The sequence below is a fragment of the Choloepus didactylus genome, chromosome 1 (assembly GCF_015220235.1).
Source record: "Choloepus didactylus isolate mChoDid1 chromosome 1, mChoDid1.pri, whole genome shotgun sequence".
In the NCBI taxonomy this organism is placed as follows: domain Eukaryota; kingdom Metazoa; phylum Chordata; class Mammalia; order Pilosa; family Megalonychidae; genus Choloepus; species Choloepus didactylus.
In genome coordinates, this window is record NC_051307.1 from 58,157,735 (window position 1) to 58,184,729 (window position 26,995).

The window sequence follows — 26,995 nt, forward strand, 5'->3', positions numbered from 1 at the left end:
TGACTGCTGTAAGAGCTTACAATCTTGGGACCTTTACATTTGCTAATGCTGCCATTATGCAAAATATCAGAAATGGATTGGCTTTTATAAAGGGGGTTTATTTGATCACAAATTTGCAGTCTGAAGGCCATGAAAATATCCAAATTAAGGTATCAACACAAGTATACCTTCACAGAAGGAAGGCCAATGGCATCTGTAAAACCTCTGTTAGCTGGAAAGGCACATGGCTGGCGTTTACAGATCTTGGGTTGTATTCCAGCTCCTCTCTCATCTCCTGTGTGTTCTTCAAAATGTTGCTCTTGTGGTGTTTTGTTCTCTCTTAGCTTCTCCAGAGCAAAGTGTCAGCAAAAGTCTGCTTTCAGTTGTCATCTCCAAAATGTCTCTCTTGGCTGCAACCAGTATCAGGGGTGCACAACTGCAAGCATCTGTGAGCTAAGCCAGCTAGTGTCTGGGTCTGTACCAGCATTTTTAAAGGACTCCAGTGATTAAATCAACACCCACATTGAATGGGTTGGAGCCACACCTCCATGGAAATAATTCAATCAGAGTTATCACCTACAGTTGGGTATGTCACATCTACATGGAAACAACTTAATCCAATGATTACAACCTAATCAAGACTAAATACATCTGCCCACACAAGACTGCATCAAAGAGCATAGCATTTTGAAGGACATAATACATCCAAACTGGCACAACTTGTATGTGATGGATTGCTTTTCTCTTGCTACTTTCAGAATTCTCTCTTTCTCTTTGACCTTTGATAATCTGATTATTAAGTGTCTTGGCATAGGTCTATTTGGATCTGTCCTGTTTGGGGTACACTGCACTTCCTGGATCTGTAATTTTATGTCTTTCATAAAAGACGGGAAATTTTCAGTGATTATTTTCTCCATTCTTTCTGCCCTTTTCCCTTCTCTTCTCCTTCTGGGACACCCATAACATGTATATTCGTGCGCTTCATGTTGTCATTCAGTTCCCTAATATGCTGCTCATATTTTTCCATTCTTTTACCTATGTGTTCTTTTGTGAGTACAATTTCAGATGTCCTGTCCTCCAGTTCTTGAATCTTTTCTTCTGCCTTTTCAGATCTGCTGTTGTATGTCTCCCTTGTGTTTTTCATCTCTTACATTGTGCCCATTCCCATGACTTCTACCAATTGTTTTCTCAAACTTTTGAGTTCTTCCTTATGTTCACCCAATATCTTCTTTATATCCCTCATCTCTTTTGCCATATCTTCCCTCAACTTGTTAATTTGATTTTTGGATTTATTTGGGAGATTTGTTTGATAAATAATTAGCTGTTTCACTTCCTGTATCTCAGTTGAAGTATAAGTTTGTTCCTTTGACTAGGCCATATCCTCAGTTTTCCTAATGTGACTCATAATTTTTTGTTGTCTAGGCATCTGGTTTTCTTGATTACCCCAATTAGATTTTCCCAGACTGGACTGGCCCGGGTCTCAGGAGGAAGTGTAATCAGTATCAAGTTTCCCTGAGGAGCAGATTGTCATACTTCCCTGTGAGGCCTGTAGATCTGCGCTTTCCCTATCCTGTCCAGCAGGGGTGCTTGTCAGCCCACAGCTTCCCACTGGTGTAAAGAGGTGTGGTTCCTTTAATTCTCAGTGGACCGCGTCCTGGCTGGGGCCAAAGGTGTCAGAAGCCAAGCTTAAGTTGTTTTTTTTTTTTTTTCCCCCAGGCCCTGGAGTCTGATTCTGTGAGGAAGGGCAGCCACTTGAACTGGTTCCCACCCCCCTTTTCTCAGGGAAGATACACCTTTAGGGAGTTGTTGTCTACACTTGAATTCCTCCTTTGTCTCTCTGACTCTGTTAACTCCACCCTTGCCTGGGTCAGTGCTGACAATTGAAAATGCCTGAGGCTTTCTCTAATGAATTACTTGGAATGAGAGGGAAAAAAAAAAAGGAAAAAGTGAAAAAGCCCCTTTTCAGAGCCAATCCCCAGCCATGCAGTTTCACCAGTAGAACAGAGCTGGTACCTGGCTCTCTGTGTCCCGTTTCTTGGGACACATCTGTTTTCCAGTATTCTGAGCCTAGCTTCCTGTTTTTTATTTATTTATGTATTTTTTTTCCCATCAGCCCTTCCTCCTCTCTGCTGGGAGGAACCTCAGATTTCTTTCCTACTTGCTTCAGGGTTATCTGCTTTTAGCTTGTATTCAGTAGTCCAAATTTGTTAAACTGCAGTTGGAGCTTGGTTGAGTTACACTCCCTTGCTCTGGGCAGGGACTGCTTCTTTCTCCCACAATGAAGTTTTGCAACTCAGCCTGCCATGCTGGTGGGGGAGGGGCACCAGCTCCCAGTTTGGGGAGCTTTACTTACAGTCTTATGCTGCCGTCTCAACCATTCCAGGCTGGTGTTCAGTGGGTGAACAGTCACAAATGTCTCCGAACAGTTGTTCCAGACTATTTACTTGTTGTTCCTGGCTATTTATTACTTGCTCTAGAGGACTAACCAAATTCCACACCTCTTTATGCCGCCATCTTGCCCCACCTTGTCAACCATAGTATTTTGATATTTTTTATCAGACAACCATAAATTTAAATATTTGGGGAGATTCCACTGCCACAACCACCTATTTAAGATCACCTCTCTATAAATGGAGAAAAAGGAAAAAGCATGCGCCTGAAAGGGCAAGGTTACAGGGGGCAGTTCTCAAATATAGCAGCTTTATAAACTCCGGAGAGAATAAGAAACAAAGAGGGAAAGCCTAGAATAAGCAGGAGGTCCTCTTTTACCTCCATCAAATCAGAGAAAGTAGCACTGGAATAGTTCCCTGAAAATTCAACTTGATATCACCATGGCTATATAGTAAGAGTCGTCTGGATGACAGGCTCTAAGCCACCAAACTTATAAGCAAACATTCAAACCATACCTTCTCCTTGTAGCAAAAAATTACTGATAACTAAGTAGAAATCCTGTTAGATGGACATTTCTCTTAGCATGGTCAGAATACAAGCAGTTTATCACCTACATATTAAATATAAATTCCAGGTCAAAGGATATTTTGCCAATTTGAATATATTATGTCCCCCAAAATGCCATTATCTTTGATGCAGTCTTGTGTGGGCAGATGTATTAGGGTTGATTAGATTGTAATTCTTTGATTGAGTGTTTCCATGGAGATGCGACCCACCCAACTGTAGGTGATCTCAGATTAGATAATTTTCATGGAGGTGTGGCCCTGCCCATTCAGCATGGGCCTTGATTAGTTTACTAAGGCACTATATAAGCTCAGACAGAAGGAGTGAGCTTGCTACAGCCAAGAAGGATACTTTGAAGAATGCACAGGAGCTGAGAGAGGAGCTTCATCTTACAGAGACATTTTGGAGATGGCCTTTGAAAGCAGTCTTTTGCTCCTGGGAAGCTAAGAGAGGACAAATGCCCCAAGAGCAATGAGAGTGACATTCTGAAGAGGAGCTGCAGTCTAGAGAGGAATGTCCTGGGAGAAAGTCATTTTGAAACCAGAACTCCGGAGCAGGTGCCAGCCACGTGCCTTCCCAGCTAACAGAGGTTTTCTGGATGCCATTGGCCATCCTCCAGTGACGATACCTGATTGTTGATGCATTACTTTGGACACTTTATGGCCTTAGGACTGTAACTGTGTAACCAAATAAACCCCCTTTATAAAAGCCAATCCATTTCTGGTAGTTTGCATAAAGGCAGCATTGGCAAACTGGAATAGATGTCTAATCTAATTCACAGCAATCCAGGTAGATATGACTCTCTGGGACAATGTTTATCAAACTGGGCTTGCAGACTGGTAGGGATATATTCCTGAAAGTCTATTAGTGCTCTGTGAGAATTTTAAATTTAGAATGTTATCATTTTTATATTAATCAAAATCAAAATATTGATTAAAACACCGAAAATTAGGATAATCCTTTTATAATCCCAGTATTGCCATAAAACTCCAAGATTTGCAATGGTTGCAAGTATAATCAAACTGCTACTAAACAGGATTCTCAGAAGTTGTCTAGGACTTCATACATAAATAATGTGCTTAATGAGTGAAGGCCAAATGAATACCACATCTTATTCTAAAAGCAAATGCTTCATTATCATTTCACCAAGATTTACTATGTGTTAGCAACTGCCCTAAGCACTTTAAGTGGATCAGATCAGTTAATTAATTCTCTCAAAACTGTATGAGGTAGGTACTATTATCCTTAAATTACAGAAAAGGAAATTAAATCCCAGAGAAATTAAGTAATTTGCTTAAGAACATAGTGACTAAACGGCTGAGGTGGGATTTGAACCCAGGCACTGTTTTATTATACTGCTTCTTTACCACATTCAGGTGGTGAGCTGGGATTCTGTTTTCATCAGAACATTATCATCCTCTATACTAAATTAATTAATTTGATTTTTAAATTTGCAGTGTTTGGTTCTAGAGTTGTTTTAAGAGCTAAGAACAAGGTGTTTATAATTTTATGTTTGTACATATTTAAATAAGATAATCCCAATCATATGTAAGTGAACACTGGTCTTCTTAGTAAATTGTTTTTCTGTAAAAGAGGTCTGTATTATCACTCGCATTTCAGAAACAGTGCTCAAAGATCTGGATTATCCTAAGTGATGTGTCAAGGTTCATATGCAAAGTCTTGGGATAAACAGGGTACAGTTTCTGAAGCATCAATTTTCCTCAGTGGTAAATAATTTAAATCCCTCTTATAGTGCAATAAATATCATGTCCAGTAGAGTACAAAATTTATGTACATTTCAAAGATAAAATACAAGACTTCAAGCAAGTGTTGCTGAGGCTTTCTCCAAAATGTCTCTGGGCTTCTGTCTTCGTTTCTCTCTCTCAGCTCCTGTGCATCCTTCCTTCTTTCTCCCAGGGCGTTTCTCTCTAAGCATCTGGGGGTCCTGTCTTGGCTTCTTTGGCACAAACTCTGAGCTTCATCTGTTAGCTTAGTATCTTCAAACATCTGTCTTCATCTCCAAGTGTCTCCAAGCATCAGCATATGTGTCAGCTCTTGAATTCTCTTAAGTACTCTAGTGAACTAATCAAGACCCACCCTGAATGCGCAGGGTCCATACCTGCATGGAAATAATTTAATCAGTCACATCTCCATGGAAACAATCAAAAGTTTCACCCAACAAAATTGGGTTAAAAGATAATGGCTCTTCTGGGGTCCATAACAGTTTCAAACCAGCACAGTTGTCATCTTGATGACATCACTTGATTGTTTATATTATCAATTGCATTATTGATTTTCATATGATAAACCAACCCTACATTTCTCTGTTAAACCCTACTTGGCTATGGTGTAGTAAACCATTTTATATATTGTTGGATTATCTTTGCTTGTATTTTGTTAAAGATTTTTGCTTTTGTGCTTATGAGGGTTAGTGGTCTATAGTTTTCTTTCTTATAGTATCCTCATCTGATTTTAGATCAGGGTTATAATGGACTCATTAAATAAGTTGGTAAGTTTTATTCCTCTTCTGTTTCTTGAATTTGTGTACTATGGGAATTATTTCCTCTGTTTTAACAGTTAGGTAGAATATACCAGTGAAACCATCTGGATCTGGATTGTGTCTTGCTTTTTAAAATTCCTTCTAAATCTATGCTTTAATTGGTGTGTTGAGTCTATTTATATATCATACCACTTTTTATGTTGGGTTTTAAGTCTTCCATCTTGCGGTTTGATTCCTTTTTGACCCATATGCTTTTTTTTTCATCTGTTCTATCTTTCCTGACTTTCCTAGGATGAATCAAATATTTCTAGAAATCCATTTTATTTTAGTTATGCCTCTTACATTCTTTTTTAATAGTTGCTGTAGAGGTTACAATATTCGTCTTTCATTTATTACACAGGGACACAAAATAGACAAAAATCCAGAAATAGATTAGCCAGGGAAAGATATATTAATTAGTAAGTTGTATTCTAAGAATTTGGAAAAGCTGTTTTATAAAAACAACTGATGTTACTCCAGGATAAATTCCAACTGGATTAAATATTTAAATGTAAAAATCCATTGCAGCAGTAGAAGAAACCATGGGGGAATTTTTAAAATAATTCTGGGATGAGGAAAGGCCCTTCTAACTAGCACAAAACCCAGAATCCTAAAAGAAAAAGAGACCAGAATGACTACATAAAATATTTTTGAATAGCAAATGTCAAGGAAGGGAAAATATTTCTAATTCATTTCATGCCAAAAGTCTTACTTCCTTATTACTTAATGATTCCCAAAAATCTATACGAAAATATTAAAGCTTAATAGAAAAATGGGGAAAGGATATAACAAGATAGTTTCCCAAAAAAGGAAATGTAAACATCTTTAAATATATGCAAAGATACTTGGCCTTTCTCAAAATAAATCAAGTACACACATTGTAATAGTACTTTTTACCTATCATATCAAAAAAAAAAAAAAAATCAAAAAAGTTTGCTAGTCTTTTGGCAAGGACAGTGAAAACGCTTATTCTTCTTTTACATTGTTGTTGAAGTGTGTAAACTGATAAAATTTTTAGGTAAGGCAGTTTGGTAATCACTTATTTTTGAAAATACCTGTTTACATCTCCTTTGACCCAGCAATTCCACTTCTTGAATATATCCTACATACTGACACATGTACAAAATTGCTTATGTACAAGGTTATTCAGCATTGTTTGTACTTGTGTAGATTGGAAACAACTTAAATATATCTTACTTTGGTACTTGTTAAATTATTGTACATAGTACAATACTATACAATATTTTGCAACTGTTAAAATAATGAAGTAGCTGCTCTATATAACTGATGTGGGACACTCTCCCAAATATGTAGGTAAGTAAAGAGAGGTATAAATCAGTGAGTATAGTACGTTTGTATAAAAAAAAAATATACTACTTATGTTTGCAAGTATATAAAATATTTCTGAAAGATACAAAAAAAAACTGATGATATGGGTTGCCTCTTTAGGGAGGGCAATTGGGAAACCTGGGCAATGGTAGAAGGAAGATTTTTAACTGTAACCCAGTAAAAATGGTATACCATACTGTATACATTTTGCATCTTCAAAATTTTGAACTGTTTGAATGTAATTCTATTCAAAGCAATGAAAAAGTGTTCACAAAATTTTGACAAGGTAAAATTATCTTGCAGTCACATCTGTAAAAGTTTTGTGACCAAAATCTAAAATCAGGATCCAATTTATCTCCTCTCTACTTTATATTTGAAGTTTTCTTCCTTTATGTTGGCAGTAAAAGTGAAACAGTCAAAAAAAGGGGTTTGACCCTTTTGATACTCTGTAACTGCTTAATGGACCTTCCAACTCCTGCTGTGGCCTGTGTTTAAAGCTTTTAACTAGAGGGCACATCGTCTTAGGATGTAGTGTTTAAAAAATTCTTTTATTGCTCAAATATATGCCTAATATGTTTTTAAATGTTTATTTCTGTAATATACAAAGGATTGGAAAACAATTTTAGTGGATTTCAGTTTTAAGGATTTGGGAGAGATGACCCAAAAAGCTATAAGTACAATGATAGTCTTGTTTCTCTTTTAGATATTAAACACCGCCGAATACCAATCTTATTCTTTGCAAACAAAATGGATCTTAGAGATGCAGTGACATCTGTAAAAGTGTCTCAGTTGCTATGTTTAGAGAACATCAAAGATAAGCCCTGGCATATTTGGTAAAGTTTTATATTTACTTTTCATTTTATCTTAAAAATTTCCTAACTTCAGTCTTTTCATTTGTGAGCTCATTTCATAAGTGACTGATCATGGTAAATATATGCTAAGTATTTTGTTTAATAGAATTGTGGCATGCAGGTGTTCAGGAATATATTGCCATTAAAACCTTTTCAAATCTTTTTGGGGATAAAAAATGAAAACATCTCTTACAATGGGTAACTTAAATGGTCCACTTATTTGAATTCAACTACACTGATTTCCTTCTGCACATTAAGTCAGCAAAGCACATTGTTACCTCAGGGCATTTGCTCTTGTTACTCCCTTTGTTTAAGTCATTATTGCAGAATGAGAGGAGAGAGACCTCTTCTTATCACTAAATTATCACTATATCCTTCCCCTGTTACTTGCTCTTCCCTTACATTGCTTTATTTTCCATTATGATCTGACATCTTTTTTGTTTTTGTTTTTATTTTGGGAGGTTATAGTCTGTCTCCCTGTCCTAATGTGTTAGTTCTATGAGACCTGGTGTTGTCTGTTTTGTTCACTTTTGTAAACCCTAGATTAGTGATAGTGTCAAGTAGTTAACAGGTGCACAATTAATATTGGTTAAAATGAGTAAGTAGGAATGTAAACATCGATCTTGTTTAGACATACTAATAGTATTAAAATACTAAATAATTAATTAGTACCTGAAATTTTTGTCTGTCCTTTATTTGGAAAACAGTTTATTCCTAATTTATTCAACACCAATGTGCCTTTCTATCAAGATAGCCCCAATGATAACCAGAAGATATATATAAGATAGTATTTTAGTGCCTACCACTACTTGTCATTAAGCTTCCTTCCACCCACCTACCCCTCCTGCTGCAAGATGACCTTCTCTTGCCAGAATTTTTCCATTTTTATAACAAGGTATTTGTAGGGGAAAGAATGGACACAGGCAAAGATACCCAGTGCCTTTAGAAGGGAAACCAGAATATAAAGCAAGGCACCCGATGACAGAACTGTTGTGATACTCTAAGAGCTAGCCTTGGTGCTGAAAGAACAATATTATGGAGTGGAGCTTGAGAAAAACTTTGGAATTCCCCTATACTCAAGGTCTTTAGCAGCTTTACCCAGTAGTGAAACACTGTTTATCCCAAGGTACTTTGGGATCAGAGGCAAAGTTTGTGTTTACTGAATGATTCATGAAGTTGGAATTTTACTGTGGTACTTGGTTGGTGAAGACAGGAGGGATTTTTGAGTAGAGAGACATCTTGACATAAAACTTTTGTGTTTCCCTTAATCATATGCAAACTGAAAACCCTTAAAATAGGATAATTTATAAATTTTTTCATTTTATTAAGTATTGTGACTGCTTTATTCAAAAGTCCAACACTTTAAAATGTGGTCTTATTAATAAAAAAATTCAGTCCTACTTTTAATTTTGAAGTAGAAGTTAATTTCTCAAATGAAAAAATGTCAGTCCACTTACAACAATTAGCAATTGCATTTTAAAAGATGCATTTATAAAATGTCAGCTAAGAGGATGAAGAAAAATAAAGCAGGTTAATAAGAGAAAGAATAATGAGAAGTGCTACCTCTCCAAGACCTAATTGAATTCAGGGAATAATTAAAGTGAAGTTTTGGAGAATAACTGTCTAGATAGAGGGCCAGCAAGTGAAAAGCCTCTTGGATGATGATGTGCCCAGTGCATGTCAGAAACAACAATTAGCCCAGACTGGCTAGTGCAGAGCAATCTAGAGGAGAATTGTAGGAGATGAGGCCACTGAGAAATAACTAGGTCCCGGATCATGTAGGGCCCTGTAAGCCAAGATGAGGACTTTGACTTTCATTCTAGTTATAGGTCTTATGATTTATTTGAGAGGAAAGTTAGAATTCAAACATTTGGGACTTGTTAAGAAATGATGCAGTGTTTACATTTTGTTAGTTTCTATAACTTATGAGTATATATAAAATAATATTGCAATAAGGATTTAAATTTATTCTTTTAAGAATTGAAAGACAATAGAAAGATCCTGTTTCAGGTGTTTTATATGCATTATCTCAAATACTTAATTCTCACAATAACCATCTGAGGTCAGTGGTGATATCCCTCTTTTAACAGATAATAAAACTGAAGACAGAAGAATTAAGTAACCTAGCCATGTTCCTGTGGCAAATAAATATAAAACTGTGACTGAAAACTTTTTTTAATTTTGTGAGCTTACCAAAGCTGTAATTATGGGCTTATACTTACTCTATAGGTATCAGATTCCACTTCAAATAGACACTATGTCCTATGGTAAAATTACAACCTAGGTAAAGTATTTAATAGAATAAATGCTATTGAGTCATTTGGGCCTGGCACAGTAGGACAGCGGACTCTATAAAACCTTTCTACCACTGGAAGAATAACTGAAGTATATACTTTTAATGTGAGTTTGAATAATATTCCAAGAACAATTTTTTGCTTATATACTTTTCAAAATATCTACACAAATTATGAATAATTTTCTCATATTTTGCTCCTGAGCACTCAGATTTTTATTTCCTATTTATATTCAAGTGCAATGTTTAATGTTACCAGAATATATTAATTTGCCATGTTGCCAAATTATAATTCTTTATTCTTAGAATTCTATGATGTAATGAAATGGATATTTTTCTTGTGGATTTTATTTCAGTGCTAGTGATGCCTTAAAAGGAGAAGGATTACAAGAAGGCGTAGACTGGCTTCAAGGTACATCCCCAAATACTGTGCATTTCCAGCCCTTGTTTTCTTTTTATTCATACTTTTAATCCCTTTTACATTTTATTTTTGTTATATCATTGCTTCTTTTTCCTTATTTCCATTTACTTCTGCTGTCAGAACAAACAATACAGTAAGTATCCAATACTTTACTCCATTTGCTTCTGTTACATTTTTCTAAAAGATTTATTTAAAGAGTTTGCGTCTTTAAAATCAATATACATGAAAACACTAGAAAATAATTCTAATTTTTGGCAACAAATTTCTATCAGATCTTAGTTATAGAAGCATATTTGAAGTTTGGGACAAATGTTAGGCCTTACAGTCAATAAGCAAAAAAAAAAGAAAAACTGACTAGCATGTACCTTTCTAAAATCATGCTGTACTCCATATATAGCTCCATTTATGCATAGAATGCACAATTTGTATTCAGTATTAGAAATACTGGTATTCTATTGATAAGATATCTTATGTATTTGTATTTCTTTTTGTTATTCATCAAGATACTTATCGTATATAAAAATAGGCTTACTATATGAGGGAACAAGCTACATCATTTTTCCTAAGGTAACATTTTATATTAGTCACCGGCATGGCATAAGTGTAGTGACCCACATAGAGCAATAGATGAGAAAGAAACCAAGTTTTGTAGGCCCTTCTTATTACCATATCCTTAGGGCAAGACCAAAAAATGAGATAGAGTCTCCATTTCCATTTGTGAGGATCATTCCTATTATGAATCTCCTTGTCCTGAACAAGGGTGAATAACAAGATATTATAATTTCTGGTTGTAGTCTTGTAGTTATAAATTATAATGTCTTGTACACTAATCATTTAATTCCAGTTATATGCAATGTTTTTCCATCTTCTGCATTTGGAATCATTATAAAGGATAGCATATATTATCATTGGATCTAAAAGTAACTTGCCTGACCATAGCTGAAAAGGCATAATATTCCTTTGGCTCTAATTACTAAATGTATCTAATTTATTAATTAGATATTAATTAGATTTTAATAAATATTTCTATGTATCATTAGAGTGACGTGGGACTTTAGACAATGGACTGCCTGTTGTATCTCTATCTCTGTTATATTTTTGCAGTCATCATGATATTTCTCAGTAACCTTCAAAGAACATTCTAATCATATTTTATAAGTGAAACAAGAACCTCTAATGCTTATCAAGAGAACTAGTGGGGTTTTTCTGTTTACCCAATAATTCAGTCTCTTAGAATATGGTAAAGAACAACAAAGTTGTGGAACTGATTCCCATGCAGAACAGATAGGTTACAGAGGAACACTTTTGGGAGGAAACTAGAAAGCCTGTTTTCAACCCTTCTTTCTTTTGCAAGTGCTTACCCTGGCTCACAGTGAAGGTATAGTAGGAATGGAAACCCTGCTCTTATAATAAATTAATTCAAAGAACAGTACTTACAAAACATAGGCTGATTGTTAGTTACCTGGATGTAAAATTGTAGCTCCCTTCCCCAACCCCCACCCCTTTTTGTGTGTTGTTTTTGTTTTGTTTTATTTGGTCTGTAACAATCAGGCCACTAGATGTCAGTAATGATCCAACATCACGGTGCAACTTGCCAACTCTGGTCTTGCTGCCTAGTTCTTGTTTCTTTCAATATTCTGATTCCTTATCTAGGTGTCTTATTTCCCAAGTCTTTGTAAAGAGGACACATACTTGGAAATACTTTTTTGCCCTTGTGTTGCCATATTCAGGCATTTCCTATATAAAATACAGAAACCTAAACAAACAAGCAAACAATCAAACAGACAAAAAAGGTTAGAGTAATTAGATCTTATAAAGGTAGAACATTTCAAAGAACTGTTATTAGTATTCTCAGAAGGATGAGAACAGCTATTACTGTCATGGATAAGACTGGGATGTTACTTGAAAAGGAACCATCAAAGAACCAATAAATAAGTTCTTGGAAAATAAAAACAAAATAGTAGAAATGGAAAACTCAATAGAATTTTTAGAAGGAAAAAAATAGGAGCAGTCTCCCAGAAGAATAAAAAGATAAAGAGGAGAAAATTGGAAAGAAAAAATAAAGGGATCATGTTCAGGAGACCCAATATCAAAGAGTATGAATTTTAGCAAGAACAGAGAAAATACAAGCAAGTAAATCATCAAATAAATTATCAAACAGTATTTTCCAGAATTGCAAGATGAGTTTTAGTTTGTAAAGCCTCTCAAGAGCCCAGTTCAGTGGATGAAAATATTCCCACACCAGGGCACATCAATATAAAACTTCAACACTGAGGACAATGTAAGATTTGACAAGATTCTTGAGGAAGAAAATAGCAAGTTTTGTATAAAAGATAAGGAAACAGAATGGCATCAGACTTCTTAGCAGAACTTGAAGCTGGGCGATAACTGGGCAATGCCTGAGAAAATCCTAGTGAAAAATACTAGAATTATATTCTCAGGCAATATCAACTTAGCATGACAGCAAAATAAGCACATTTTCAGCCATGTAAAGTCTCAAAGTTTGCTTTGCCTTTTGCTGAGAGAGATATTTCACAGAAACAAGGGACTAAACCAAGAAGAGGGAAGTAAGGAATCATGAAACAGGGAAGCCAGCACAAGAGAGTGGAGGAAGGAGTCCCCAAGATGTTAATAGAGATGTAGAATGATAGTGAAAGAAGATGCTATCATAAGGATAGTTGTATGGAAAACATATTGAACAACTAATCCAGATTGGAGAGTTTTGTAAAACTCTAGGATGAGTTCTTCAAGAAGATCAAATTGTGAGTGCCATCAGCAAGAAACATTGGAAAACTAGCAAAAATGTCAGAGCCAGCTTTTCCAGAATTCTGGAAAAGAGTCACAGTTCAACAATCAAGCAAATGCTGAGTTAAACAACAACCAAACAAATACTGGATCAAGAAAAAGTCATCTAAAAATTGTAGGAAAGCTGCATGGCACTTTTACTCCAACCTGACTCCATCCCCTCTCCCAGCTCAGACATATCAATGGGATAGCAATCTGGATTCCCATTGCACATCCTGGTATCTGGTTATGGAGGGAACAGAACAAACCTAAATGTGCAAATTTAGTGTGTTTGTATGTCTGTTTCATCCAATCTGGTGGCTCCCTGAAAGACTGCTCAGGATATTCACCTGTGTTACATACCTGGAATGCATTTGGAGCAGAGAAGTGGCAAGGACTGAGAAAGCTGCAGCCATGTGGGATAAAAGATTGCAGCTGAGACATACATTACAGCTCCTGGGCCCTGCAAGTAGCTTGGGAGACTCTTTGGGGTGGAGAAGCTTGGGAGATTCTTTCAGGGTGGGGAATTGGGACTCCTGGTAGCATCAAAGCATACTAGGGAATTGAAAGCTACTGTGCATGCCCAGGGCAAAATGCATGCTCAGAAAGGCCTGAGAAAACCCTAAACTTTCACCTAAGGCTGATCTGTAAGCTCAGTATAAGATGTGCTAAGTATTGAAAGAGAGCCTCGATACAGAGCAAATTCACACTACTGCTTTTAACAATTAAGACACACACACACACACACACACACACACACACACACACACACACAAACCCTGAGGAAGCAAGAGAATCTGATTTCCAAAGTTAACACATCAAAATATTCAGTTGCCCAGATTTCAATAGCAAAAAAGTCTCAAGGCATACAAAGAAATAGGAAGAGATAGCTCATTCAGAGGAACAAAATAAAGTGACAGAAACTATCCCTGATGAAGCCCAATGTTGGAATTACTAATCAAATATGTTATGTCTCCAAATAAGTTTGATGAACTAAAGGAAAATATGAACAAAGAACTAAAAGAAATCAGGAAAACAGTGCATGAACAAAAAGAGGAGTTCATTGAAGAGATAGAAATTTTTAAAAGAACGAAGCAAATTCTGGAGATAAAAATATATACAATAACAAATAAAAAATTCTCTTAAGGGGTTCAACAGCAGATTTGAACAAGCAGAAAAGAATTAGTGAACTTGAAGATAGAACAATTTAAATTATTCAATCTGAGGAACAAAAAAAATGAAGAAAGTGAACAGATCCTGATGGACCCTGGGACACCATGAAGCATACAAACATATGCATTATGGAAGTCCCAAAAGAAGAGATAGGAGAGAAAACAATTATTTGAAGACCTAATAGCTGAAAACTTCCCAAAGTTGAGGAAAGACATGGATATACACATCCAAGAAGCTAAATGACCTCCAAATTGGATAAACTCAGAATCTCACATGAAGCTATATTATATTCAAACTGTCAAAAGCCAAAGAAAAAGAATTCTAAAAGGAGTAACAGAGAAGCAACTTGTCATGGGCAACAGATCCTCAATAACATTAAGTGCTGATTTCTCATCAGAAACCATGGAGGCAAGAAAGCAATGGGATGACATTTAAAGTGCTTGGGGGAAAAACTTGTCTATTAAACAATAATTCTATATTTGGCAAACCGGTCCTTCAAAAATGAGGGAGAGATTATTTTCATAAACATTCCCAGATAAAAGATGAGGGAGTTTGTTACCACTAGATCTGCCCCACAAGAAATGCTAAATGGAATCCTTCAGGATGAAAAGAAAGGACAGTGGACAGTGACTTGAAACCATATGAATAAATAGAGATCTATGATAAAGTTAACTACTATTCTTTGTTTATAACTGTGTTTTTAGCATGATCTAAAGTACAAGTGCATAAAGAATAAATCCATCTTGCTGGACACAGAATGTATAAAGATGTAATTTGTGAGGAGAACAATATAAAGGGTTAGGGATAGAGTGGAGAAGTGGAGATTGTGTATTCTATTGAAGTTAAGTTGCTATCAATTCAAAATATAGATCTAGGATGTTAAATGTAAATCCAAAGGTAGCCACAAAGAAAACATCTAAAAAAAAATCCACAGAAAAGGAAATGAGAAGAGAATAGAGTGTTTCAATATAAAAGATAACCCAAAAGAAGGCAGTAATCGAGCAAATGAGAGACCAAAACAAGTTTGACTTATTAAAAAAAAATGATAAATGTAAGTCCTACCACATCAGTAATTACTTTGAATGTAAGTGGATTAAACTTTCCAATCAAAAGATAAGGACTAGGCAGAACCTAAGATGGTGGCTAGGTGAGACAGGGCAAAAAAAACACCTTCATGAAAAATACTAGATAAAAACCAGAAAGTGACCCAGAACACCACTGCCAGCGATGCACCAGCTGGACAAGGTCTGCTAAATCCACAGGGAATGTGCATTTGGTGAAACCAGGAGCCTGCATTCTGAAATGAGTGAGTGAGTCGACTGAAAGTCCCACGACCACCCTATGGTGTGTGGAAATGGTGGGCTGACGTTTGGAGACAGACTAGTTCTTTTAAAAAAAAAGCCCGGGAGTGGCTGCAGATACAATGGGGAGAGCTGCGCAGTGAAGCATGGTGGGAGCGGGCTGGGCTAACGCCTCAGTGTCTGGCATGGAGGATACCCCTTCCCACACCCGCTGCTGATTGTCTTGAGACCAGAGGAGCAGAGGGGAGCCAAAAGGAGAAAAAAACCTGCATTCCTTGCAGCCATCTTCCCAGTGGGTGGGGGACACTCCTGCCCGGGACCAGACCCACAGCCCAGAGCCACGCCAAGAAACCTAATGTGACAGGGAATCTTTCCTGCAGCACTACACACAAGCTACAAAATTGGCCATGGACAGTGACCTTTAATACACCCACGACTGATTGTCCTGGAGCTGGGAGGGCGGAGTGGTGCAAAAAGGGGGAAGTTAACGTGTCCCATTCAACCGTCTTTGAAGCAGGCTGGGAGCTCCCCTGCATGGCCCAGCGACCCAGGGCTTCCCTGGCAGGCCGGTGTGCACTAGTGACATTGCGTGGCCCTCCCTCAGCAGAGGTCCTGGAAGAGCACAGCTGGGAAAGGGGAACTGCTCAGAAATTCCAGGGACCCTACGCAAATACCAAGGACTTGTGGGTCAGCGGCAGAGACAATCGGTGGAAAGACTGAAATGAAGGCTTAAGCTCCTGCAACAGCCTTAAATCTCTGGGAACACCTGGGAGGTTTGATTATTAAAGCTGCCCTGCCTCCCTAACCACCCAGACACATGCCCCACATTCAGAGCAGACAGCACCAGCAACACACTCAAACTTGGTGCACCAATTAGACCCCACAAGATTCAGACCCCCACACACCACAAAGACAAAGGGGGAGAACTGACTTGAGGGGAATAGCTGACTCATGGACGCCATCTGCTGGTTAGCTAAAGAAAGTGTATGCCACCAAGCTGCAGTTCTGTCAAATTAGGGATTAAGTAAAGCAAATGCCAAGAGGCCAAAAACAACAGAAAATCTTAAAGCATATGACAAAACCAGACAATATGGAGAACCCAAACCAAAACACCAAAATCAAAAGATCAGAAGACACACAGTACTTGGCACAATTAATCAAAGAATTACAGACAGGCAACAAGAGCATGGCTCAGGATATAAAGGACATGAAGAAGAGCATGGCACAGGATATAAAGGACATAAAGAAGACCCTAGAAGAGCATAAAGAAGAAATTGTAAGAGTAAATAAAAAAATAGAAGATCTTATGGAAACAAAAGAAACTATTAGCCAAATTAAAAAGACTCTGGATACTCATAATACAAAATTAATGGAACTTGAACAACAACTCAGCCTCCTCGAGGACCACAGAACAGAAAATGAAAGAACAAAAGAAAAAATGGGGAAAAAATTGAAAAAATCGAAATTAATCTCAGGGATATGATAGATAAAATAAAACGTCCAAATTTAAGACTCATTGGTGTCCCAGAAGGGGAAGAGAAGGGTAAAGGTTTAGAAAAAGTATTCAAAGAAATTTTGGGGGAAAACTTCCCCAACCTTCTACGCAATATAAATACACAAAGCATAAATGCCCAGTGAACTCCAAGTAGAATAAATCCAAATAAACCCACTCCAAGACATATTCTGATCAGACTGTCAAATGCTGAAGAGAAGGAGCAAGTTCTGAAAGCAGCAAGAGAAAAGCAATTCACCACATACAAAGGAAACAACATAAGACTAAGTAGTGACTACTCAGTGGCCACCAGGGCGGCGAGAAGGCAGTGGCATGACATATTTAAAACTCTGAGAGAGAAAAATTTCCAACCAAGAATACTTTATCCAGTAAAACTCTCCTTCAAATTTGAGGGAGAGCTTAAATTTTTCACAGACAAACAAATACTGAGAGATTTTGCTAATAAAAGACCTGCCCTACTTCAGATACAAAAGGGAGCCCTACCGACAGAGAAAAAAGCTGAGGGACTTCACCACCAGTAGATCAGTCCTATAAGAAATGCTAAAGGAGCTGAGCAGGCTGAAAGGAAGGGACACTAAACAATTGACTGAAACTACATGAAGAAGTAAAGATTTCCAGTAAACATCACATGGTAAATATAAATACCAATACTACTGTATTTTTGATCTGTAACTACACTATTTACTTCCTACAGGATCTAAAATACATAAACTGTAATGATTAATCAGTGGTTTTGGACTCAATGTAAAATATGTCATTTTTGACAAGAACTACATAAAAGTGGGGGAATGAGGGAGTATAGGAACATAGTTTATGTGTAATATTGAAGTTAATTTGGTATCAAAGAAAAACAAGATTGCTATAGATTTAAGATGTTAAATTTAAGCCCCACGGTAAACACAAAGAAAGGATCAAAGAATATGACCATAGAGATGACAAGTAGATTAGGGGTTCCAAGAAGTGGGGGAAGGGGCAATGGGAGTAGGGTTTCTGTTTGGGGTGAAGGGAAACTTCTAGAAAGGGATGGTAGGAAGGTGACAGCATTGCAACATTCTAAATATGATTAATCCCACTAATGGAATGCTAGGGAGGGAGTGGAATGGGAAGATTTAGGCTGTATATATGTTTCCAACAATTGAAAAAAAAAAAGTCTAAATACATGACAATTAAATGCCAAGGATGATCCTGGATGGGATCTGGGGATGGAGGAGAGGAGGCTCAAAGGGACACAGATGGGACTTAAGGGGAAAAAAAAGGAAATATAGAATGTAAGCTTTGTATCAAGGTAGAATTTCTTAAACTTCTTAGCTGCGCTTAATGGGATTGCATAAAAGAATGTTCTTGTTCATGGGAAATGTATATGTGAATTATATTGTTTTTTCAAGTATGTGTGCAGCTTTCTCTCATATGTTCAGAAGACAGGGCAATAGATGATGGATGATAGGGAGGGAAAGAAAGAAAGAAATGGTGGTGTGACAGGATGTTAAAGGTGGTGGATCAGGGTATTGGGGGAGGGGGGTCAGGGTATGCTGGAGTTCTATGTTTGGGGTTTGTACTGTTTTTGCAACTGTTCCTGTAAGTTTGAGTTTATCTCAAAATAAAATTTCTTAATTAAAAATAAAAGATAAAGATTAGAAAAAAAATGGGTTAAAAAGCATGATCCAACTATACTCTTTACAACAGGCTCACCTTAGATCCAAAGACACAAATAGGTTGAAAGTGAAAGGATGGGAAAATATATTCCATGCAAATATTAACCAAAAGAAAGCTGGGCTGGCTATACTATCAGACAAAATAGACTTTAAATCAAAAACTGTTACAAGGCAAAGAATGACACTATATATTAATAAAAATGTCAGTGTATTAAGAAGGTAAGACAATTACATTTAGACACACAATAACAAAGCCGCCAAATACATGAAACAAATATTGACAAAATTGAAGGGAGAAGTAGATAGTTCTACAATAATAGTTGGGGGCTTCAATATACCACTTTCAATAAAAGAACATCTAGACAAATCAATAAAGAAACAGAGGACTTTAACAATACTGTAAATCAACTACATGTTGAACAATCCTATAAACCAACTAAATCAACAAAACTCTATACTCAACAACAGAACACTAAACTGATGCACATGTATCAATCTCCATGATAGACCATTTGTTAGGTCACAAAACAAGTCTCAATAAATTTTACAAGACTGAAATACAAAGCATCTTCTCTGACCACAATGGAAAGAAGCCAGAAATCAATAACAGAAGGAAAACTGCAAAAACTGTGAAAATTAAATAACACACCCTTAAACAACTTGTCAGTCAAAGAAATCACAAGGGAAATCAGAAAATTCATAGAAAATGAAAACACAGCTTATGGGAGGCAGCAAAGGCAGTGCTCAGAGGAAAATTTATAGCAGGAAATGCCTATATTAAAAAAGACAAACTAGGAGCATCTAAGATGGCGGCATAGAGAGGAGTGGAAGCTAAGTAGTCCCCTGGAACAACTAAAAAAAAAAACAAAGACAATTAGTAAATAATCTGGAATAACTGCAGGGGGACAAACATGACCATCCACTCACTCATCATACACCAGCCTGAATTGGGAGGAATACCCGAGATCACAGCATAAAATCTGTAAGTAAAAACTGTGGATCAAAGCCAAGAGACTCCTCCCCCCACAGCCCTAGCTGCAAAGCCTTGTGGTGCTAGAGAGAAGCTCTTTCCCAGCAAGCAAATACAGTTCAGCTGACCTGCAACTGGGGTTTTAATTAGCGAATGTGAACTGCTCACTACAATCTATGAATCCCCAACAAGCAGACAGAGGCTTTGGGTGACAACTGACCTTGGAGAGCCAGAGGGTCACCGCGGACTAGCCCTGAAGGGGATTTTCTGTTCCTTTTTTGGCTCAGTGGAGAAAGCCTCAGCCATTTTCAGTTATCAGTGCTCTGACCCAGACAAGTGTGGAGATAGCACAGGCAGAGAGAGACCATTGAAATGCTAATGACCTCCCCCTAGGGGTCTGTTCTAGTTTGCTAATGCTGCTGAATGCAAAACACCAGAGATGGATTGGCTTTTATAAAAGGGGGTTTATTTGGTTACACAGTTACAGTCTTAAGGCCGTAAAGTGTCCAAGGTAACACATCAGCAATTGGGTACCTTCACTGGAGGATGGCCAATGGTGTCTGGAAAACCTCTGTTAGCTGGGAAGGCACATGGCTGGCGTCTGCTCCAAAGTTCTGGTTTCAAAATGGCTTCCTCTCAGGACGTTCCTCTCTAGGCCACAGTTCCTCAAAAATGTCACTCTTAGTTGCACTTGAGATATTTGTCCTGTCTCAGCTTCTCTGGAGCAAGAGTCTGCTTTCAACGGCCGTCTTCAAACTTTCTCTCATCTGCAGCTCCTGTGCTTTCTTCAAAGTGTCCCTCTTAGCTGTAGCTCCTCTTCAGAACATCACTCACAGCTGCACTGAGTTCCTTCTCTTTGAGTCAGCTCATTTGTATGGCTCCACTGATCAAGTCCCACCCTGAATGGGTGGGGCCATGCCTCCATGGGAATAGCTCATCAGAGTCATCACCCACAGCTGGGTGGAGCACATTCCAAGCAAATCTAATCAGCACCAAAATGTCTGCCCCACAAGACTACATCAAAGATAATGGAGTTTGGGGGACACAGTACATTCAAACTGGCACAGGGTCTATCTTCTCTTAAGAGGAAAGGGTTGGGGCCTAGATCTACCACCTGCCTTCCATTCAGAACCAGACCCCAGAGCCTGGAGGAAACAGCCGTGGGCCACACCTCTTATACCAGTCTAGAATTATAGGCTGACAAGCACCACCTACTAGACAGAAAAGCATAGTGACCTAAGGCATCACAGGGTGTACTAATTTTCTAAGACACACCCTCAGGGAAACTGGATACTGAATATTTCTTCCTTCTGGGACTTAAGCCCATTCTGGTCTGGGAAAACCTGGTTGGGGTAACCAAGGAAACCATGCCTAGATAACAGAAAACTACAGCCTACACTAAGAAAAATGTAGTTATGGCCCAGTCAAAGGAACAAACTTATACTTCACCTGAGATACAGGAATTGAAACAGCTAATAATAAGTTAATTCAAAAAGTTTAGGGAAGATATGGCAAAATAGCTGAACCGTATAATGAAAACACTGGACATACATAAGGTAGAAATTGAAAGTTGGAAAACCAACTGGCAGAATCTGTGGAAATGAAAGGCACAACACAAGAGATGAAAGACACAATGGAAACATAACAGCAGCAGATCTCAAGAGGCAGAAGAAAACACTCAGGAACTGGAGAACAAGGCACCTGAAAGCCTAAACACAAAAGAACAGATAGAGAAAAGAATGGAAAAATATGAGCAATGTCTCCAGGAACTTAAGGACAAAACGAAAAGCAAGAATTTACGGGTCATTGGTATCCCAGAAGGAGAAGAGAAGGGAAAAAGGGCAGAAACAATAATAGAGGAAATAATCAATGAAAATTTCCCATCTCTTATGAAAGACATAAAATTATGGATCCAAGAAGTGCAGAGTACCCTAAACAGAATAGATCTGAATAGGCCTATGCCAAGACACTTAATAATCAGATTATCAAATGTCAAAGATAAAGAGAGAATCCTGAAAGCAGCAAGAGAAAAGTGATCTATCACATACAAAGGAAGTTTAATAAGACTGTGTGCGGATTTCTCAATAGAAATTGTGGAGGCAAGAAGGAAGTGGGGTGATATATATAAGATACTGAAAGAGAAAAACCACCAACCAAGAATCCTATATCCAGCAAAACTGTCCTTCAAATATGAGGGAGAGTTTAAAATATGCTGTGACAAACAGACAATGGCAGAGTTTGTGAACAAGATACCTGCTCTACAGGAAACACTAAAGGAAACACTGCAGACAGAAAGGAAAAGACAGGAGTGAGAGGTTTGGAAACCAATTTTGGGAGATGGTAGCACAGCAATGTAAGTATACTGAACAATGACTGTGAATATGGTTGAAAGAGGAAGGCTGGGACCATGTGGGACACCAGAACAAAAGAAGAATGATAGAGACTGGAACTGTGTAACTCAGGGAATCCTAGGATGCTCAACGATTGTAATAAAAGGTACAAATATGTTTTTACATAAGGTAGAACAAATGAATGTCAAAATTGCAAGGTGTTAAAAATAGGGTGGGATTGGGGGGAAAATACAATCAATGCAAACTAGAGGCTATAATTAACATAAACATTGTATTATGCTTCCTTTAATGTAACAAAGGCAGTATACCAAAGCTAAGTGCATATGGGGGGAGAGGGGGATAGGGAAAGGTATGGGACTCCTGGCATTGGTGGTGATGTCTGACTCTTTATTCTACTTTAGGTTAATGCTATCTTTCCTTTTGTCGCTTTCTAACTATTACATTTTGTTTTTTTGTTTGCTTTTCTCTCTTTCTCTTTTCTTTTTCTTTTGCCTCTCTGCCTTCTTTGACTCTTCCTCCATCTTTGTGGAAGAAATGGAGATGTCCTTGTATAGAGAGTGGCAGTGGTTCTCAATACATAAATTATTGACTGTATGGGGACCCAACGATTGTTTACTTAGGATGGAATGTATGGTGTGTGAACAAAACCATCTTAAAAGAAATGGGTTGATGAAGTAACCTTGGGGTCACTATATTGAGTGAAATAAGACAGACATATAAAGGCAAATATTGCAGGGTCTCACTGATATGAACTAATTGTAATTTGTAAACTCATAGCCATGATATATGTTACGAGCATATAGAAATGAGGCTAAAGAATGGGGAGCGGTTGCTTGTTATAAGCAGAATGTTCAATTAAGGTGAACTTAAACGTTTGGAAGTGGACAGGAGTAATGGTAGCATGTTGTGAGAATAACTAACAGTGCTGAAAGGTGCTCAGAGTCAAGCATGTCACCAGAAGGAAAGTTGGAGGTTAAAAGATGGGAATGTATGAAACCATGAATCTTCTGATGGACAATATCCATGATTAACTATACAAATATTAGAAATCTCTCTCACGAACTAGAACAAATGTATGTCACTATAACTTGAAGTTAATAATAGAGAGGCATATAGGGAAAAAATATATACCTATTGCAAACTATATACTACAGTTAGTAGTATTTTAACATTCTTTCATCAACAGTAACAAATGTACTATACCAAATCTATGAATCAGTAATGGAGGGGTCATGGTCAGGGGTATGGGAGGATCTGAGAGTCCGTTTTTTGTTTTCATTTCTTTTCTGGAGTGGTGAAAGTGTTCTAAAAATTGAAAAAAAAATAATTGTGTTGATGGATGCACAACTGTATGGTGGTGCCGTGGGCAATTAATTGTATACTTTGGATCTTTGGATAGTTGTATGATATCTGAACAATCTCAATTTAAAAAAAGAAAAGAAAAAAAAAAAAGACCAATCAATCAGTACTCTAACTTTACATCTTGAAGAACTAGAAAAAGAAGAGCAAACTAAACTGAAAACTATCAGAAAGAAATAATAAAAATTAGAGTGGAGATAATGCAATAGCAAACAGAAGAACAATTGAGAGAAACAATGAAACCAAAAGTCGGTTCTTTGAAAAGTTCAGTATAATTGACAAACCTTTGGTTAGGCTGACAAATAAAAAAAGAAGACACCAATAAGTAAAATCAGAAATTAATGTGGGAACATTACTACTGGTCTTATAGAGAAATAAAAAGGATTATAAGAATATACTATGAACAATTGTACTCCAACATGTTACTCAAGATGAAATGGACAAATTCCTAAAAACGCGCAAATTACCTAAACTGACTCAAGAAGAAATAGACAATCTTAACAGACTTATAACAAGTAAAGAGATTGAATCAGTAATCAAAAATCTTGCCACAATGAAAATGAAATTTAGTAGGAGGGAGAAGTATGCATAGTGTACCATCGGTCTCGGCAGTGAACAGCACTTACATAGTCATCATATTGACAGTAATAACATTAATGTATTAGGAGGATAGGGGTATTAGAAGCATTAGGATGGGTTGCAGAGGGGCAATGTGGGAGTATGAAAGAGAGCTGAATCCTCAAATATATTGAGGGAATTTATAACTCAAGAAGTAATAATAAAATTTATTATTTAGAGATTTGGAGTTAATCACCTAAAACAGAATTGGGAGTAGTTGCCTTTGAAAGGGGGAAGAGGATACAAGGCAAGGGGCTCTATGTGTATTTACAGTTTTGATAAAAATAAAAACTAAGTCATGAATTGTGTTTTTCAAAACTAGAGACATGCCTGTTTTTACCATGTTCATCTTCGTTTTAGATTACTTTAGAAAATAGATTTTACCCTGTAGAGATGGTTAACTTTTTTTTTTTTTTCGTTATCAGATCAGATCCAGGCTGTGAAGACATGAAAAAATAGTGTGTGGAAACCTGGCAATTTTCCATTCAAATGGAATTAATCTTATGGAAAGCCGAATACTTTAATTTTTCAAAAAAGATTTTTGTGCACCTAAGAATACTTTATAATCTTCTGCTTGCATGTATGGACTCTGAAGGAGTTTTTAAAAATATAGAAGTTCATTTATGCTAATCTGTCCATTAATTATATGAAAACTAAATCTTCTCTCAGAAGAGCTCCATAGAATTTTCAGCCTCTTGGTAAAAGTCTAAGTTACAAGCCATCTCAATATCCCATCATGATTAATTATATCTTTAATGTATTGTATTTTTTAAAAGTGTCTGTTTTTAAAATTTAATTTATGGTATAATCTTACAGGATGAATTGTGCTTGTGAAAAAGAACTTTAGGTATTTATAAAGAACCATGTATAATTGATATACCAAATTTTTGCTATATGTCACCATCAATAAAATACAAAAGGTAATGTACCAAATGCCGTGCTTTGTTTACACTGAAAGAATAATACTGTGTTAAGATGATATTTGTAATTTACTGTCAAAGACTTCAAATTATTTGAGACCAAATTTAGCTAGTTTTATTTATCCAATAAATATCTTTTGAACATCTCTACACCAACTAATCAAGTATAGTCCAAACCAATAAGGTAAATAAGACATAGTCCTTGCTCTCAGAACTCAGAGTTTAATGATGGAGAATTCGAGATTCTTTTCATACATAGTGTGATAGTTTGAGGTATGTACCACAGAAAAAAACATGTTCTTAATCTATGTTCCTATGGGTGTGAACCCATTGTAAAAAGGACTTCTTGAAGATGTTCTTTTCCATTAAGGTGTGGCCAGTTGAATGAGGATGGGTTTAATCCAGTTGCAGGAGGCGTTATTAAGAGAAGGCCACAGAAAAAACCCAGAAGTCAGTGGCCACCTGGAAAAGAAAGGAGAGGAGATAACCATGTGATGGGAAAACAAAAGAACTGCAAGAATTGCCTGCAGCCAGCACCAGAATGCTACAGTCTTTGGGGAGAAAACAAGCCTTGCCCATATCTAGATTTTTCACTTCTCTTAGCCTCAAAACCATGAGCCAACACATTCCTGTTGTTCAAACCAACCAATTGTGTGGTATTTGTGATAGAAGCCCTGGAAAACTAAGACACATAGTATCTTCTGAAATTGATTTCATTAGCTGAAAGAAAATATTGCATCTTTAGATTGGGATATAAAAGTGAATTAATATCTGATTCTTCAATAATTATTACAAAGGGTGCTTCCAATTTATTATACAACTTTGTTAAAGCAGATGTGATTCACCAAATTGTGTTTTTCCTGTGCATAAACCACTATATAAATGGTCTTTAGAATTTTAGATATATCTCAGTTACCTACTGTATGCATATTGTATACTTTTCACAAGTTAACTGGAAACCACTTATAATTGTGAACTCTATTATACAGTAGGTTTCATTTTTAATTAATTATTTTAAAACAATTTAAAATGCAATGGTGTCAGTCCTGAAGTAAAATTGTATATAAAGAAAAACTAATATATAGTATGTAAAATGATAAAAACAGAAGGCAGAGTTAAGTAATAAAGATGTGTTATTATAACTGCAATAGTGATATATGTATTACAGAAATTTAATTAAAGTCATTTAATAGTTATAGTAAAAGTTCTGTAATCCAGTTTTTCAGAGTCCACAAATCTCAGTGATTTAGGAGTTGGAAAATTAAGTTGTTCAGAAAATTCCAGTGGTCCATCATCTTAACTCGTTTTCCAGCATCTCATATATTATTTTGAAGAGGATACAAAGTGAGAACCTCATTAATCTAGAATTGCCTCAAATATAGAAAAGACATGAAAACACTGAATGTAATTTAACGAAAACTGATATTTAGAAGAAAGATAAATGCTGACTTTCTTCTTTGCCATCATCTCCAGCATCTAGTTTATTTTCCATGAAGTCTATTCCTACTAAACATGTTCATGTAGATATTATGTAGAAGCAAAGTGGGCAAACTATAGTCACAGGATGCCTTGTAAATAAAAGCTGAGATTATTGCATTTGTATTTAGCATATTACACATACAGTTTATTGCATTAAAGCTCATGCAACTTTTTTCATGTTTAGATGTCACTGTTTTATAAAGTTTAATTCATTAAGTCTACATTTGAATATAACACCCTGTAAAATGTTCAAACCTACTCTGCTTGTGTTTTGCATTTTAGTATTTATATAAGGCCCAATCAGCCTGTGCTTTGTAAATCACTAAAAGGTTGTGTTTTATGTATTTGTTTTTCATTTATAGGTTGTCTGCTAAAGATTCTGAATTGTCTCCTGATTATTTAAGGTATTCGTTTTCTTTGGAGTTTTTGGCACACCACATTGTAATTTCCATAAGCATATGCAGTTACAGTTGAGAATACTTAGGGCAAATTCTGCCTGCTTGTACCT

General features: G+C 36.7%; 1 protein-coding gene across 2 annotated transcripts in view; it reads left to right on the forward strand.

The window, feature by feature from the left end:
* The window catches only part of ARL6 (ADP ribosylation factor like GTPase 6), a 47,784-nt gene extending 20,997 nt beyond the window's left edge, over window positions 1–26,787 (forward strand). Inside the window, exons 6-9 of one of the 2 annotated variants that reach the window (XM_037834035.1) lie at window positions 7,506–7,635; window positions 10,303–10,358; window positions 10,488–10,500; window positions 24,514–26,787. In XM_037834035.1, coding sequence (XP_037689963.1) covers window positions 7,506–7,635; window positions 10,303–10,358; window positions 10,488–10,500; window positions 24,514–24,547 — 233 coding nt within the window. In that variant the 3' untranslated portion in view covers window positions 24,548–26,787. The remainder of the gene's footprint in view (window positions 1–7,505; window positions 7,636–10,302; window positions 10,359–10,487; window positions 10,501–24,513) is intronic. The other variant, XM_037834044.1, reaches the window with a different exon arrangement.
* The last annotated feature ends 208 nt before the right edge of the window (window positions 26,788–26,995 follow it).